General features: G+C 47.4%; 1 protein-coding gene across 1 annotated transcript in view; it reads left to right on the top strand.

Annotated features, from left to right (window-relative positions):
- stxbp4 (syntaxin binding protein 4) overlaps positions 1-14,577 on the top strand; it is a gene marked incomplete at its 5' end in the record, with an annotated part of 135,247 nt that overhangs the window by 79,131 nt on the left and 41,539 nt on the right. Inside the window, one exon of the mRNA XM_078205711.1 lies at positions 1,166-1,314. Coding sequence (XP_078061837.1) covers positions 1,166-1,314 — 149 coding nt within the window. The remainder of the gene's footprint in view (positions 1-1,165; positions 1,315-14,577) is intronic.

Genomic DNA, 14,577 nt, shown 5'->3' with positions numbered 1-14,577 from the left:
ACTGTAACACTACATTCTGCACTCTCTCCTTTCCTTCTCTATGAACGGTATGCTTTGTATAGCGCACAAGAAACAATACTTTTCACTGTATGTTAATACATGTGACAATAATAAATCAAATCAAATCAAATCAAAATCACATCTTTCCCAGGATCACTCCTGCTGCCCCGCTGTACTTGCTTACAGCTGTTAAATAGCTAGAATTTCCCAGTTCTGAAGAAAGGGCAGTGACCTCAAATATTAATCGTTTTAATCTCCATGTTTTAGTTTAAAGTTTATTTATTAGTCGCAAATAAAGCTTACATTAACACTGCAATGAAGTTACTGTGAAAATCCCCCAGTCGCCACACTCCGGCGCATGTTCGGTGGCACACTGCTGCCTCACAGCGCCAGGGTCCCGGGTTCGATCCCCGGCTTGGGTCACTGTCTGTGTGGAGTTTGCACATCCTCCCCGTGTCTGCGTGGGTTTCCTCCGAGTGCTCCGGTTTCCTCCCCACAGTCTGAAAGACGTGCTGGTTAGGGTGGATTGGCCGTGCTAAGTTCTCCCTCAGTGTATATGCTGCCTGACCTACTGAGTATTTCCAGTGTCTCCGATTTCCAGTACCTGAGCCAATATGTTGCTTTTTATTTTGTTCAAAAGTCTGTCATGTTCAGCTGCGTTTTTTTCTTGGTCCCATAAACCGCCGACCTGGTTTATTTTTGACGGGGGGGGGGGGGGGGGGGGGTGGGGGGCGTGAAACTACGGGAGGTGAGTTACACAGTGGCACGGTGGCACAGTGGTTAGCACTGCTGCCTCACAGCGCCAGGGATCCGGGTTCAATTCCGGCCTCAGGCCACTGTCTGTGCGGAGTTTGCACATTCTCCCCATGTCTGCGTGGGTTTCCTCCGGGTGCTCCGGTTTCCTCCCACAGTCCAAAGATGCGCGGGTTAGGGGGATTGGCCATGCTAAATTGCCCCTTAGTGTCCCGGGACGTAGGTTAGGGGGATTAGTGGAGTGAATGCATGGGGTTACGAGAATAGGGCCTGGATGGGATTGTGGTCGGTGCAGACTCGATGGGCCCAATGGCCTCCTTCTGCACTGTAGGGATTCTATGATTCTATTCTATGATTCAATGATTACTGAAATGAACACTGGCTCCCTTTTCCGTTTCCTCCTCACGTTCAGCGGGATCGGACTCAGAAGATTTTCAGGACCACCTTCGTCTCAAAACCTCCTGGACCGCCTTGGCCGCAGCGGACCCAGAACTCCGGCCTCACTGTCGACCGATGCCCGTGAGCTGGCCAGATCTGTTCGTGCCCTCATCGAAGCTGACTGTAAGTGATCAGGTGGTGAAGAGAGTTATAACGCTGGCCCCGTATCCCTCAACCCCGTATCCCTCACCCCCGTGTCCCTCACCCCCGTATCCCTCATCCCTGTATCTCTCACCCCGTATTTCTCACCCCTGTATCCCTCACCCCTGTATCACTCACCCCCATTTCCCTCATCCCCGTATCACTCACCTCTGTATCCCTCACCCCAGTATCCCTCACCCTCATATCCCTCACCCCCGTATCCCTCACCCCCGTATCCTTCACCCCCGTATCCCTCACCCTCCCATATCCGTCACCCCTGTATCCCTCATCCCCATATCCCTCACCCCAGAATCCTCATCCCCATATCCCTCACCCCCGTATCCCTCACCCCCGTATCCCTCACCCTCCCATATCCGTCACCCCTGTATCCCTCATCCCCATATCCCTCACCCCAGAATCCTCATCCCCATATCCCTCACCCCCGTATCCCTCACCCCCATATCCCTCACCCCAGAATCCTTATCCCCGTATCCCTCACTCCCGTAGCCCTCACTCCCGTATCCCTCAGCCCCGTATCTCTCACCCCCGTATCTATCACCCCCGTATCCCTCACCCCCGTATCCCTCACCCCCGTATCCCTCACCCCCGTATCCCTCACCCCGGTATATTAAAAATATAAGACTCCGTTAGTATTAAACACAGGAATATAAAACTAAGGGTCATGAATGTGAAAGGGTCATTGATATTTTATTTCTGTTTTAGATATATATTTATACATCTATAGATAAGGATGGAGAGACTGGGTCTACTTTCTCTTAAAAAGAGGAAGCTGAGGAGTGGCCCAATACAAGTTTATAAAACTGTGAAAGGTTTTGGTGAAGCGGATTCAGAGAGTGGAATTTTCCGGCAATCGTAGTGGGCGGGACGGAAAATTGGGCGGACCACACAAAGGTCCGTTGTCCTCGGACGGGAATTTCTGGCCTTGGGGCAAGCGTGGCCGGAAAATCCCACCCACGATGATGAGGATCATATCTAGAGGGCATTAAAATACAAAAGCAGGAAATCCAATCAGCAATTGAGGAGAAGCTCCTTCCCGGAGAAAATGTGGAACTCATTCCCACAGGGAGTGGATAGGGAGAGTAGCACAGAGGAAGCTCAAAACACAGATGTGAGAGATAAGAATAGAGCAGTATGCCAATAGATTTAGGTGAGAAAGGATTGGCAGGGGCTCATGTGGAGCATAAACACCAGCTTGGAGTGGTTGGGCCGAATGGCCTGTGTCTGCCATACGATTCAGTGTGAGAAAGTGCAGCAATCAGACCTGTCCCTCTGCCCTCAGCCACACACACGATTATAAATGTTGTATTTGATCAGGTACCGGTGTCAACAGAGGCACCTTTTGTGGGTGCAACCACCAAATTCACTAGCCGCCATTTTATTGGCATCCAAACAAAAACAAAGAACAAAGAAAATTACAGCACAGGAACAGGCCCTTCGGCCCTCCAAGCCTGCACCGACCATGCTGCCCGACTGAACTAAAACCCCCTACCCTTCCGGGGACCATATCCCTCTATTCCCATCCTATTCATGTATTTGTCAAGACGCCGTTTAAAAGTCACTATCGTATCCGCTTCCACTGCCTCCCCTGGCAACGAGTTCCAGGCACCCACCCTCTGTGTAAAAAACTTGCCTCGTACATCTCCTTTAAACCTTGCCCCTCACACTTTAAACCTGTGCCCCCTAGTAATTGACTCTTCCACCCTGGGAAAAAGCTTCTGACTATCCACTCTGTCCATGCCCCTCATAATCTTGTAGACTTCTATCAGGTCGCCCCTCAACCTCTGTCCGAAGCAGAACTCTGGGTGGGAGGATAAATAATAGAGATTGGTGCTGAGGTGCACCTTGGAGAACCAATTTCCTTCAATCAAAGCTTGTCAATAAAACCAGCTTTACTTTGCACACTTTATCCAAACAGACACTATGGTGTACTCCAGAGATTACAGGGTTAATCAGGACCACAGAGTTGGATAGTTCAGGTACCCGGAGCGCCATGGGCAACACAGGGAGATATTTGATGACTTTGTTCAAAGTGAGAAACTTCTTCTGACTGGCATCAGTTCATTTGTATCCACTGATTCTATATTTTAACCCCCTCAGATTTATTCCTTCAGTGTATTTTAACTCCCATCATCTACTCCCCTGCTCCCACTCTCCTAACACAGAGTTCCCTCTCATCCCCCAAGTAGATCTTTGAGTCTGCATATGGACTCTGAAACGTTACCTCTGTTTCTCTCTCTCCTGCTGCCAGACCCGCAGTTTTGGTTTTTATTTCAGATTTCTGGCAGTATTTTGCTTCCAGATCTTCTTGAAGTCTGAGTTTAGGTTGAAGTGTGTTTCTGTTTTATTGTAAAATAAAATCCCTGTTTGGAATTCTGTTCTTACGGTGAAAGATGTCTCTGACGAGAGTGAGCAGTTAGGCACTAATATACCGTGCCCCTTTCCAGCTCTGGCAGAACATCCTCTGGTAGAGACGGAGGGCAGTGTACAGGGTCACTCGAAACTCCAGACTGGCTCTGGGATTCCAGCACACTGGCTGCAACCCTGTGACACTTTGTGCAGAATTAGTTCCAATCGTGTTTTTTTATGCAGCCCTGTCAAGCATTTAGTAAACTACAATTTTATCCTTAAAGAATCAAACTATTTACATGAAAACAAAAGAAAATAACATTTTGTCTGAATTGTCAGGAGGCAGGGAGGGTACCAGAGGACTGGAAAGTAGCGAATGTAACGCCGCTGTTTAAGAAAGGAGGGAGGCAGCAGACGGGAAATTATAGTCCGGTTAGACTGACTTCGTTCATTGGCAAGATTTTAGAGTCCATTATTAAAGGTCAGATCGCAGAGTACTTGGAAGTGCATGATAAAATAGGATTGAGTCAGCACAGCTTTGTCAAGGGGAGGTCATGTCTGACAAATCTGTTAGAGTTCTTTGAGGAGGTAACAAGGAAGTTAGATAAAGGAGAACCAGTGGACGTGATTTATTTAGATTTCCAGAAGGCCTTTGACAAGGCGCCGCATAGAAGACTGTTAAATAAGTTAAGAGCCCATGGTGTTAAGGGTAAGATGGATAGAGGATTGGCTGACTGGCAGAACGCAGAGAGTGGGGATAAAGGGGTCTTTTTCAGGATGGCAACCGGAGACTAATAGTGTGCCTCAGGAGTCAGTGGTGGGATCACAATGTACATTAACGATTTGGAGAAAGGAACTGAAGGCACTGTTGCACAGTTGATACAAAGATATGTAGAGGGACAGGTAGTATTGAGGAAGCAGGGGGGCTGCAGAAGGACTTGGACAGGTTAGGAGAGTGGGTAAAGAAGTGGCAGATGGAATACAATGTGGAAAAGTGTGAAGTTATGCACTTTGGAAAGAGGAATGGAGACATAGACTATTTTCTACATAGAAAAATGCTTAGGAAATCAGAAACACAAAGGGACTTGGGAGTCATTGTTCAAGATTCTCTTAAGGTTAATGTGCAGGTTCAGTCGGCAGTTAGGAAGGCAAATGCAATGTTAGCATTCATGTCGAGAGGGCTAGAATACAAGAGTAGGGATGTACTTCTGAGGCTGTATAAAGCTCTGGTCAGACCCCAGTTGGAATATTGTGAGCAGTTTTGGGCCCCATATCTAAGGAAGGATGTGCTGGCCTTGGAAAGGGTCCAGAGGAGGTTCACAAGAATGATCCCTGGAATGAAGAACTTGTCGTATGAGGAACAGTTGAGGACTCTGGGTTTATACACTTTGGAGTTTAGAAGGATGAGAGGGGATCTTATTTAAACTTACAGGATACTGTGAGGCCTGGATAGAGTGGACATGGAGAGGATGTTTCCACTAGTAGGAAAAACTAGAACCAGAGGGCACAACCTCAGGCTAAAGGGGTGATCCTTTAAAACAGAGATGAGCAGGAATTTCTTCAGCCGGAGAGTGGTGAAGCTGTGGAACTCTTTGCTGCAGAAGTGTGTGGAGGCCGGGTCATTGAGTGTCTTTAAGACAGAGATAGATAGGTTCTTGATTAATAAGAGGATCAGGTGTTATGGGGAAAAGGCAGGAGAACGGGGATGAGAAAAATATCAGCCATGATTGAATGGCAGAGCAGACTCGATGGGCTGAGTGGCCTAATTCTGCTCCTATGGCTTATGGTCTTATGCAATTTAGCAATAAGTTTACAAGTCTCCGGAACGTAAAAATGGTTTGCTTATCAGTCCTACTTTAGTTATGGTGATCTTTTCTGGAGACTGCTGTATGTTTTCAGGATGCTGGTTAGGATTGCTTTGTTTGTGCTGCATCTTAGACCATATTCTGTTCGCAATAGGATTGCTCGATCTTTCTGGTTGGGCCATTGTTCTGATTTGACATCTGTCTCATCACACTGTCATGCTATTTAGTGTCTGTATTCAATATGATCTTGGTTCTGGGCCGATGCTGACAATTTCTGTTGGATTCCATGTGCCATCAGTTAAGCGTGTACTGAAATTTTCTGTCCAAGGCTTTTTACTCTTATGTGAGGAATAAAAGAATGACCAGGGTGAGGTTAGGGCCGGTCAAGGACAGTGGTGGGAACTTGTGTATGGAATCAGTAGAGATAGGCGAGGTGATGAATGAATACTTTTCTTCAGTGTTCACCAAGGAGAGGGGCCATGTTTTTCAGGAAGAGAAGGTGTTACAGGCTAATAGGCTGGAGGAAATAGATGTTCGGAGGGAGGATGTCTTGGCAGTTTTGAATAAACTGAAGGTCGATAAGTCCCCTGGGCCTGATGAAATGTATCCTAGGATTCTTTGGGAGGCGAGGGATGAGATTGCAGAGCCTTTGGCTTTGATCTTTGGGTCCTCGCTGTCCACGGGGATGGTGCCAGAGGACTGGAGAGTGGCAAATGTTGTTCCTCTGTTTAAGAAAGGGAATAGAAATGACCCTGGTAATTATAGACCGGTTAGTCTGACTTCGGTGGTTGGTAAATTGATGGAAAAGGTCCTTAGGGATGGGATTTACGACCATTTAGAAAGATGCGGATTAATCCGGGATAGTCAGCACGGATTTGTGAAGGGCAAATCGTGCCTCACAAATTTGATAGAATTTTTTGAGGAGGTAACTAAGTGTGTTGATGAAGGTAGGGCGGTTGATGTCATATACATGGATTTTAGTAAGGCGTTTGATAAGGTCCCCCATGGTCGGCTTATGATGAAAGTAAGGAGGTGTGGGATAGAGGGAAAGTTGGCCGATTGGATAGGTAACTGGCTATCTGATCGAAGACAGAGGGTGGTGGTGGATGGAAAATTTTCGGACTGGAGGCAGGTTGCTAGCGGAGTGCCGCAGGGATCGGTGCTTGGTCCTCTGCTCTTTGTGATTTTTATTAATGACTTAGAGGAGGGGGCTGAAGGGTGGATCAGTAAATTTGCTGATGACACCAAGATTGGTGGAGTAGTGGATGAGGTGGAAGGGTGTTGTAGGCTGCAAAGAGACATAGATAGGATGCAAAGCTGGGCTGAAAAATGGCAAATGGAGTTTAACCCTGATAAATGTGAGGTGATTCATTTTGGTAGGACTAATTTAAATGTGGATTACAGGGTCAAAGGTAGGGTTCTGAAGACTGTGGAGGAACAGAGAGATCTTGGGGTCCATATCCACAGATCTCTAAAGGTTGCCACTCAAGTGGATAGAGCTGTGAAGAAGGCATATAGTGTGTTAGCTTTTATTAACAGGGGGTTGGAGTTTAAGAGCCGTGGGGTTATGCTGCAACTGTACAGGACCTTGGTGAGACCGCATTTGGAATATTGCGTGCAGTTCTGGTCACCTCACTATAAGAAGGATGTGGAAGCGCTGGAAAGAGTGCAGAGGAGATTTACCAGGATGCTGCCTGGTTTGGAGTGTCGGTCTTATGAGGAAAGGTTGAGGGAGCTGGGGCTGTTCTCTCTGGAGCGGAGGAGATTGAGGGGAGACTTAATAGAGGTTTATAAAATGATGAAGGGGATAGATAGAGTGAACGTTCAAAGACTATTTCCTCGGGTGGATGGAGCTATTACAAGGGGGCATAACTATAGGGTTCATGGTGGGAGATATAGGAAGGATATCAGAGGTAGATTCTTCACGCAGAGAGTGGTTGGGGTGTGGAATGGACTGCCTGCAGTGATAGTGGAGTCAGACACTTTAGGAACATTTAAGCGGTTATTGGATAGGCACATGGAGCACACCAGGATGGTAGGGAGTGGGATAGCTTGATCTTGGTTTCAGATGAAGGTCGGCACAACATCGTGGGCCGAAGGGCCTGTTCTGTGCTGTACTGTTCTATGTTTCTATGTTTCTATGTTCAGGTTGGGGATCCACATGCCAGTCGTGGCTATCTTTCATCTCACCCTTTTTGTTATTATATTAGATATCGCTCTTGGGGCTAAAGGGATCGAGGGATATGGGGGGGAAGGGGGGGGATCAGGATATTGAATTCAATGATCAGCCATGATCAAAATGAATAGTAGAGCAGGCTCGAAGGGCCGAATGGCCTCCTCCTGCTATGTTTTTATGATTTGAGCGTGGACAGGGGAGCCAAAGGCCTAGGAGCCAGCGTATTCTCTCCTGCCATTGCTGCATGGATTGCAGAGGGGAAGGGGCTTCTTCACAACACTGCAGCCTCCACACTACGCACACTGTCACCGCTGGACATAAGGTGACCACCCCCTCCATTTAAACCTCACTGACCAGTTTGATGTGGCCATTCGATTAAGATTGTGAACTAGAACAAAGAACAGTACAGCACAGGAAACAGGCCCTTCGGCCCTCCAAGCCTGTGCCGCTCATTGGTCCAACTAGACCATTCGTTTGTATCCCTCCATTCCCAGACTGCTCATGTGACTATCCAGCTAAGTCTTAAACGATGCCAGCGTGTCTGCCTCCACCACCCTACTTGGCAGCGCATTCCAGGCCCCCACCACCTCTGTGTAAAAAACGCCCTCTGATATCTGAGTTATACTTCGCCCCTCTCAGCTTGAGCCCGTGACCCCTCGTGATTGTCACCTCCGATCTGGGAAAAAGTTTCCCACTGTTAACCCTATCTATACCCTATCTATAATTTTGTACACCTCTATTAGGTCTCCCCTCATTCTCCGTCTTTCCAGGGAGAACAAGCCCAGTCTCCCCAATCTCTCCCCATAGCTAAGACCCTCCATACCAGGCAACATCCTGGTAAACATCTCTGCACTCTCTCTAACGCCTCCACGTCCTTCTGGTAGTGCGGCGACCAGAACTGGACGCAGTACTCCAAATGTGGCCTAACCAGCGTTCTATACAGCTGCAACATCAGACTCCAGCTTTTATACTCTGTATAAAAGGCAAGCATACCATATGCCTTCTTCACCACCTTCTCCACCTGTGCTGCCACCTTCAAGGATTTGTGGACTTGCACACCTAGGTACCTCTGTGTTTCTTGATGGCTCTGCCATTTATTGTATAACTCCCCCCTACATTAGTTCTTCCAAAATGCATCACTTCGCATTTATCTGGATTAAATTCCATCTGCCATTTCTCCGCCCAATTTTCCAGCCTATCTATATCCTGCTGTATTGTCTGACAATGTTCATCGCTATCCACAAGTCCAGCCATCTTCGTGTCATCCGCAAACTTGCTGATAACACCAGTTACACCTTCTTCCAAATCATTTATATATATCACAAATAGCAGAGGTCCCAGTACAGAGCCCTGCGGAACACCACTGGTCACAGACCTCCAGCCGGAAAAAGACCCTTCGACTGTTACCCTCTGTCTCCTGTGGCCAAGCCAGTTTTCTACCCATCTAGCCACCTCTCCTTGTATCCGATGAGCCTTAACCTTCTTAACCAACCTGCTTGTGGGACTTTGTCAAATGCCTTACTGAAATCCATATAGATGACATCCACGGCCCTTCCTTCATCAACCGTTTTTGTCACTTCCTCAAAAAACTCCACCAAATTTGTAAGGCACGACCTCCCTCTTACAAAACCATGCTGTCTGTCACTAATGAGATTGTTCCGTTCTAAATGCGCATACATCCTGTCTCTAAGAATCCTCTCCAACAACTTCCCTACCACGGACGTCAATAAATCACTAAATCAATATTTACCAGCGCTGCATTTGAAAAAAATTCTTAACTCCATAGACTTTAGAAATGAGTTATTATTCTTGACATGAAATGTACAATTCAAAATCAGATCATTCAGCTCCAACTGAGCCTCTCCCACCACCAACCACCACCCCCCCCCCCACCCCCCATTTCTAGAATCCTAACCCTGACAACAAATCCCTTTGCCAGGTTTATGATTCCAGCTCAATTCTATCCACTAAACCTCTTCATCTCAACCACTTCCTGTGGTTGTGAGTTCCACACTCACCACTCTCTGATAAAGGGGGCGAGTCGGAAATATCGCACAGGAGGTGAAAAACCAGGATTGTGCCCTGTTTCTCGCCTCTCGTGATATTACCGGCCCTGTTCTCCCGGCATACTCAACCTCACGCCCCAGAAAGGAGGCGGCGATCAGCCGGAGAGGTGGAGAGGGAGATCAGGGATGTGACTGGAGGGCAATTTGTAGCTTGGGGGGACTTATAATCTCCCAGTGCACTGTGTACTCTTATACACAGTATACTGGGAGATCAGGGCGCATGTGCAATAGCGCTCTCTAGCAGTCTGCAGCCGATTTTCCGACGTGAATAAATTCGGTCCACTCCCCCTACTGGCGAGAATCACACTTTGCCTCATTTGTTTTTCTGAGTGCCAGAAGGTAGCATTTGGGAGCTCACCCAAAGAGTTGGGGTGATGCTCTCCCATTTTCACACTCATTCGGCACTGAGAATATTTTTGATAAAATCGCCCCCAAAGAATTTGAATGTAAGGGTTAAGAATTTCCCATTTCAGTATTCTGGGAAAGAATGAGTAACACTAGGAAAGGGTAAATTCAGTTTTGTTTTCCACACAGTGATATCTACCTGTTGCAGAGAGAGTGGTGGAGGTCAATTAACACGGTTAATGGACAGCTGGTTTGTGGTGTAGAGCAATGCCAACATCACGGGTTTAATTCCCATATTGGCTGAGGTTATTCATGAAGGTCCCGCATTCTCAATATTGCCCCTGGCCTGAGGTGTGGTGATCCTCAGGTTAAAATCACCACCAGTCAGCTCTCCCCTTTGAGGGGTAGGGTCAGAGCATCATGGGACATGGAGCAAATGCAGTGAAGGTACGGATCAGCCTGATCTGATTGAGTGGCAGAACAGGGTCGAGGGGCTGAATGACCTCCTCACATTCCAATGTTCCTCAGTCGAGGTCAAAGTGTTTTTCATTCCTCCATCATCTTTTGAAAAATTATGTATTCAGAATAATGTTGTGGACTACTTTATAAAAAAAAGTCCGATGTTTATTTTCCTGGGCATTTTCCTGCTTTTGTTGCTGGTCTGTTCTCATATAATCGAACTGGAGTCTCGTAGATGTCCTCCATTGAACATCGTGTTGAGTCTAACTTCACAACTGCCCTCAAACTAACCCACCTCTGCATGGGTGCGAGCAGGGGCGGGGAGAGCAGGTTAGCTCAATTAGCTAAGAGCGTGACACTGAATAATGCCAACGTTATTCAGCCCCCAACCCAGCTTGGACAGCTCTTGGGGTCCGCCACATCTCCTTGCCGCAGTGTGATATCTTTGTGGAAGAAATGTGGGGAGAGCCGTGATTCGCAATGTTTCAGACAAGGAGGGTGAGAGAGAGGAAACCTCTCAAGAAAACAAAGGAGCATCCGGAAACAACAAGTGACATTAGAGTAACAAAGTTCAGCATAATAAATATTGCAAACTGAGGGACTGAGCAGGAGGGAGACTAAAGAGACACAGAAACTGCGGGATAGGCAGTAAAGGATATTCGAGTTTTAAAAGTTTAAAGTTTATTTATTAGTTTCACAAGTAGGCTTACATTAACACTGCAATGAAGTAACCGTGAAAATCCCCTAGTTGCCACACTCCGGCACCTGTTCGGATACACTGAGGGAGAATTTAGCATGGCCAATGCACATAACCTGCACATCTTTGGACTGTGGGAGGAAACCGGAGCACCCGGAGGAAACCCACGCAGACACGGGGAGAACGTGCAGACTCTGCACAGACAGTGATGCAAGCGGGAATTGAACCCGGGTCCCTGGCGCTGTGAGGCAGCAGTGCTAACCACTGTGCCACGTGCCACCCAGTAAGTGAGCAAGTGATGATGAATTTAGGAGGGGGAGACAGAGAGGGACTGAAAGTTACAAGGATCGGAAATTTCCCATCCTGAATTGTGGCTGGCAGGACAGAAAATTTTGCGGACCATTTAAAATCCCGTTGAGCTCGGGTGGGAATTTTTGGTCTTGGGGCACGTGTGACCGGAAAATCCCGCCCATGGCCTTTGAAAGACTGAACAGGATTTAGGATCGTTGACCAAAAACCACAGGCAGAAATATCGGGTTTCTCGTGATTAGGAAGCTGTCGCTCCTTTACCGTCCCTCTCCTTTCAAACAGATAGGAGGACTGGCCATGTTAAATTGCCCCAGGGTGACACAGTAGTTAACACTGCTGCCTCACAGCGCCAGGGATCCGAGATCGATTCCTGGCTTGGGTCACTGTCTGTGTGGAGTCGGCACATTCTCCTCATGTCTGCGTGGGTTTCCTCCGGGTGCCCCGGTTTCCTCCCACAGTCCGAGAGACGTGCTGGTTAGGGTGCATTGGCCGTGCTAAATTCTCCCTCAGTGTACCCGAACAGGCGCCGGAGTGTGGCGACGAGGGGATTTTCACAGTAATTTCATTGCAGTGTTAATGTCAGCCTACTTGTGACACTAATAAATAATCTAAACTTTTACTTTACCTTTATTGTCCAAAGATGTGTCGGTCAGATGGATTAGCCATGGTAAATGTCGTAGAGTCATAGAGGTTTACAGCATGGAAACAGGCCCTTCGGCCCAACTTGTCCATGCCGCCCTTTTTTTTAAACCCCGAAGCTAGTCCCAATTGCCCGCATTTGGCCCATATCCCTCTATACCCATCTTATCCATGTAACTATCTAAATGCTTTTTAAAAGACAAAATTGTACCCGCCTCTACTACCTCTGGCAGCTTGTTCCAGACACTCAGCACCCTCTGTGTGAAAAATATTGCCCTTCTGGACCTTTTGTATCTCTCCCCTCTCACCTTAAACCTATGCCCTCTAGTTTTAGATTCCCCTACCTATGTGCGAGGTTAGAGTGGAGGGAAGGGCCTGGGTGAGAGTCAGTGCAGCCCCAGTGGGCCGAATGGCCTCTTTCCGTATGGATTCTATGCTTCTATGGATTCTGCGTGAGCCGAACAGGAACACACATCCAGCCACAAGACAGCAGAGCACATGTGGTAAAGGCAGCTCGGAAACGTGACTGGAGAGGGGCAGAAGGAGAAAATTTGATTCGAGGAGAGTTGTTTGCTTATTTGACAGTCCTCTCAGTGATAGTCACAGACAGATGCCTCGACCCCTCTACTTGGAACATAGAGCAATTAGCTTTTACCAGAGAAGAACATCCTCCAGGGAAAACGCCTGTCAGCTTAGGAAGGCATGTGGAGTGTGAGGAATAAAACTGCAACAGTGAAACAGGGACCAGAACTTACAGGATAAGCAATGAACAACTTAGTTACAGATACACTACACTGCTGGGGTTTACAGTCTAGAGACACCAGTATTCTTACAATGTATTGATTTAATAGGAGGACTTGAATGTTTAATCACAACAGTAAGGAACTAGTGCACAATTCATTATTTTTTGCAGTGCAGACAATATTGTTTTGCTGGCAAAAAGCCGCAGCCATTTTACTGACGGCATCATCTCTCAACAAGCCTTCAGGTGAAAGTCCCCTTTCTCTGTTTTCGGTGGTGGTTGGGTTAGGGAATATCGGCTCCTCATTTAACACCACCTGAACAGGCAGATAGGAGCCCATTCCAACATCTATAAGACCATAAGACATAGGAGCAGAATTAGGCCACTCGGCCCATCGAGTCTGCTTTGCCATTCAATCATGGCTGATATTTTTCTCATCCCCATTCTTCTGCCTTTTCCCCATAACCCCTGATCCCCTTATTAATCAAGAACCTATCTATCTCTGTCTTAAAGACACTCAATGACCTGGCCTCCACAGCCTTCTGCGGCAAAGAGTTCCACAGATTCACCACTCTCTGGCTGAAGAAATTCCTCCTCATCTCTGTTTTAAAGGATCATCCCTTTAGCCTGAGGTTGTGCCCTCTGGTTCTAGTTTTTCCTACTAGTGGAAACATCCTCTCCACGTCCACTCTATTCAGGCCTGGCAGTATTCTGTAAGTTTCAATAAGATCCCCCCTCATCCTTCTAAACTCCAACGAATACAGTCCCAGAGTCCTCAACCGTGCCTCATACGACAAGCTCTTCATTCCAGGGAATGATCGACATGTAAAGGGTGGATTCCCTGGCTTATGCAGCAGTTCCGACAGTGCAGCACTCCCTCGGTACTGCACTGCATTGTCAGGCCAAACTGTGATGCAGTCTCTTGAGTGAATCTTGAACCAACAAACTCGTGGTTCGAGTGAGAATCGAAGTAACACATTGGGCAGATACTCCGGCCGCACACGCCACAAGACTGGAAACTCCCGCTCGAGATCTATGGACCTGTAAGTGGTCCGCCAGAATTTCTGTTTCGTCCACTACGGTTCCCGCGGTGGGCAGGACCAGAAAATCTCACCCACTGTTCGTATTTCTAAGAAGGTGATCCTGGCACCTTTCTCAAATTCCTGGCCAGGGCACAAGAAGATCTTGTCTGACTCTACTTACAGGTCCAATCCCTTCTCCGACACCACCTCTCTCCTCTCTTTTAACTATACAAGGAACATTTAATGTGCATCTCTGAACTCCCCTTGAGGAACAGGTGCCCTGCTCTACACATGCTACCTCCTGTCTGCCCCTCTCCTATCAGCCCTGCTTCAGTGGGTAACTGTAATAAGTCCTCAGAGGCAGAAGTCCATTTGCCAGAATTCCTTTATTTACAATATCCAACAACACTATAGTTATAGCTGTCAGTCTGCAGTCTCCATCCGGAGTGCCAGAGGAACTGACACTCTTGTTTAAGTACAGAGCATGGGGCTCCCCGATTGGACCATCAATTTGGCCCTCAATCAGGGAGCTCATATTCAAGCAGGCCCACCTCAATTTCCTGATTAAAATCGTTGCAATAACATTCTTGCCTCTCATGGGTTCAATCCAGAGATGTG

The sequence above is a fragment of the Mustelus asterias genome, unplaced genomic scaffold (assembly GCF_964213995.1).
Source record: "Mustelus asterias unplaced genomic scaffold, sMusAst1.hap1.1 HAP1_SCAFFOLD_938, whole genome shotgun sequence".
Lineage (NCBI taxonomy): Eukaryota > Metazoa > Chordata > Chondrichthyes > Carcharhiniformes > Triakidae > Mustelus > Mustelus asterias.
Note: the sequence above shows the minus strand (reverse complement) of the source record. Positions and strands in the feature narration are given on the sequence as shown.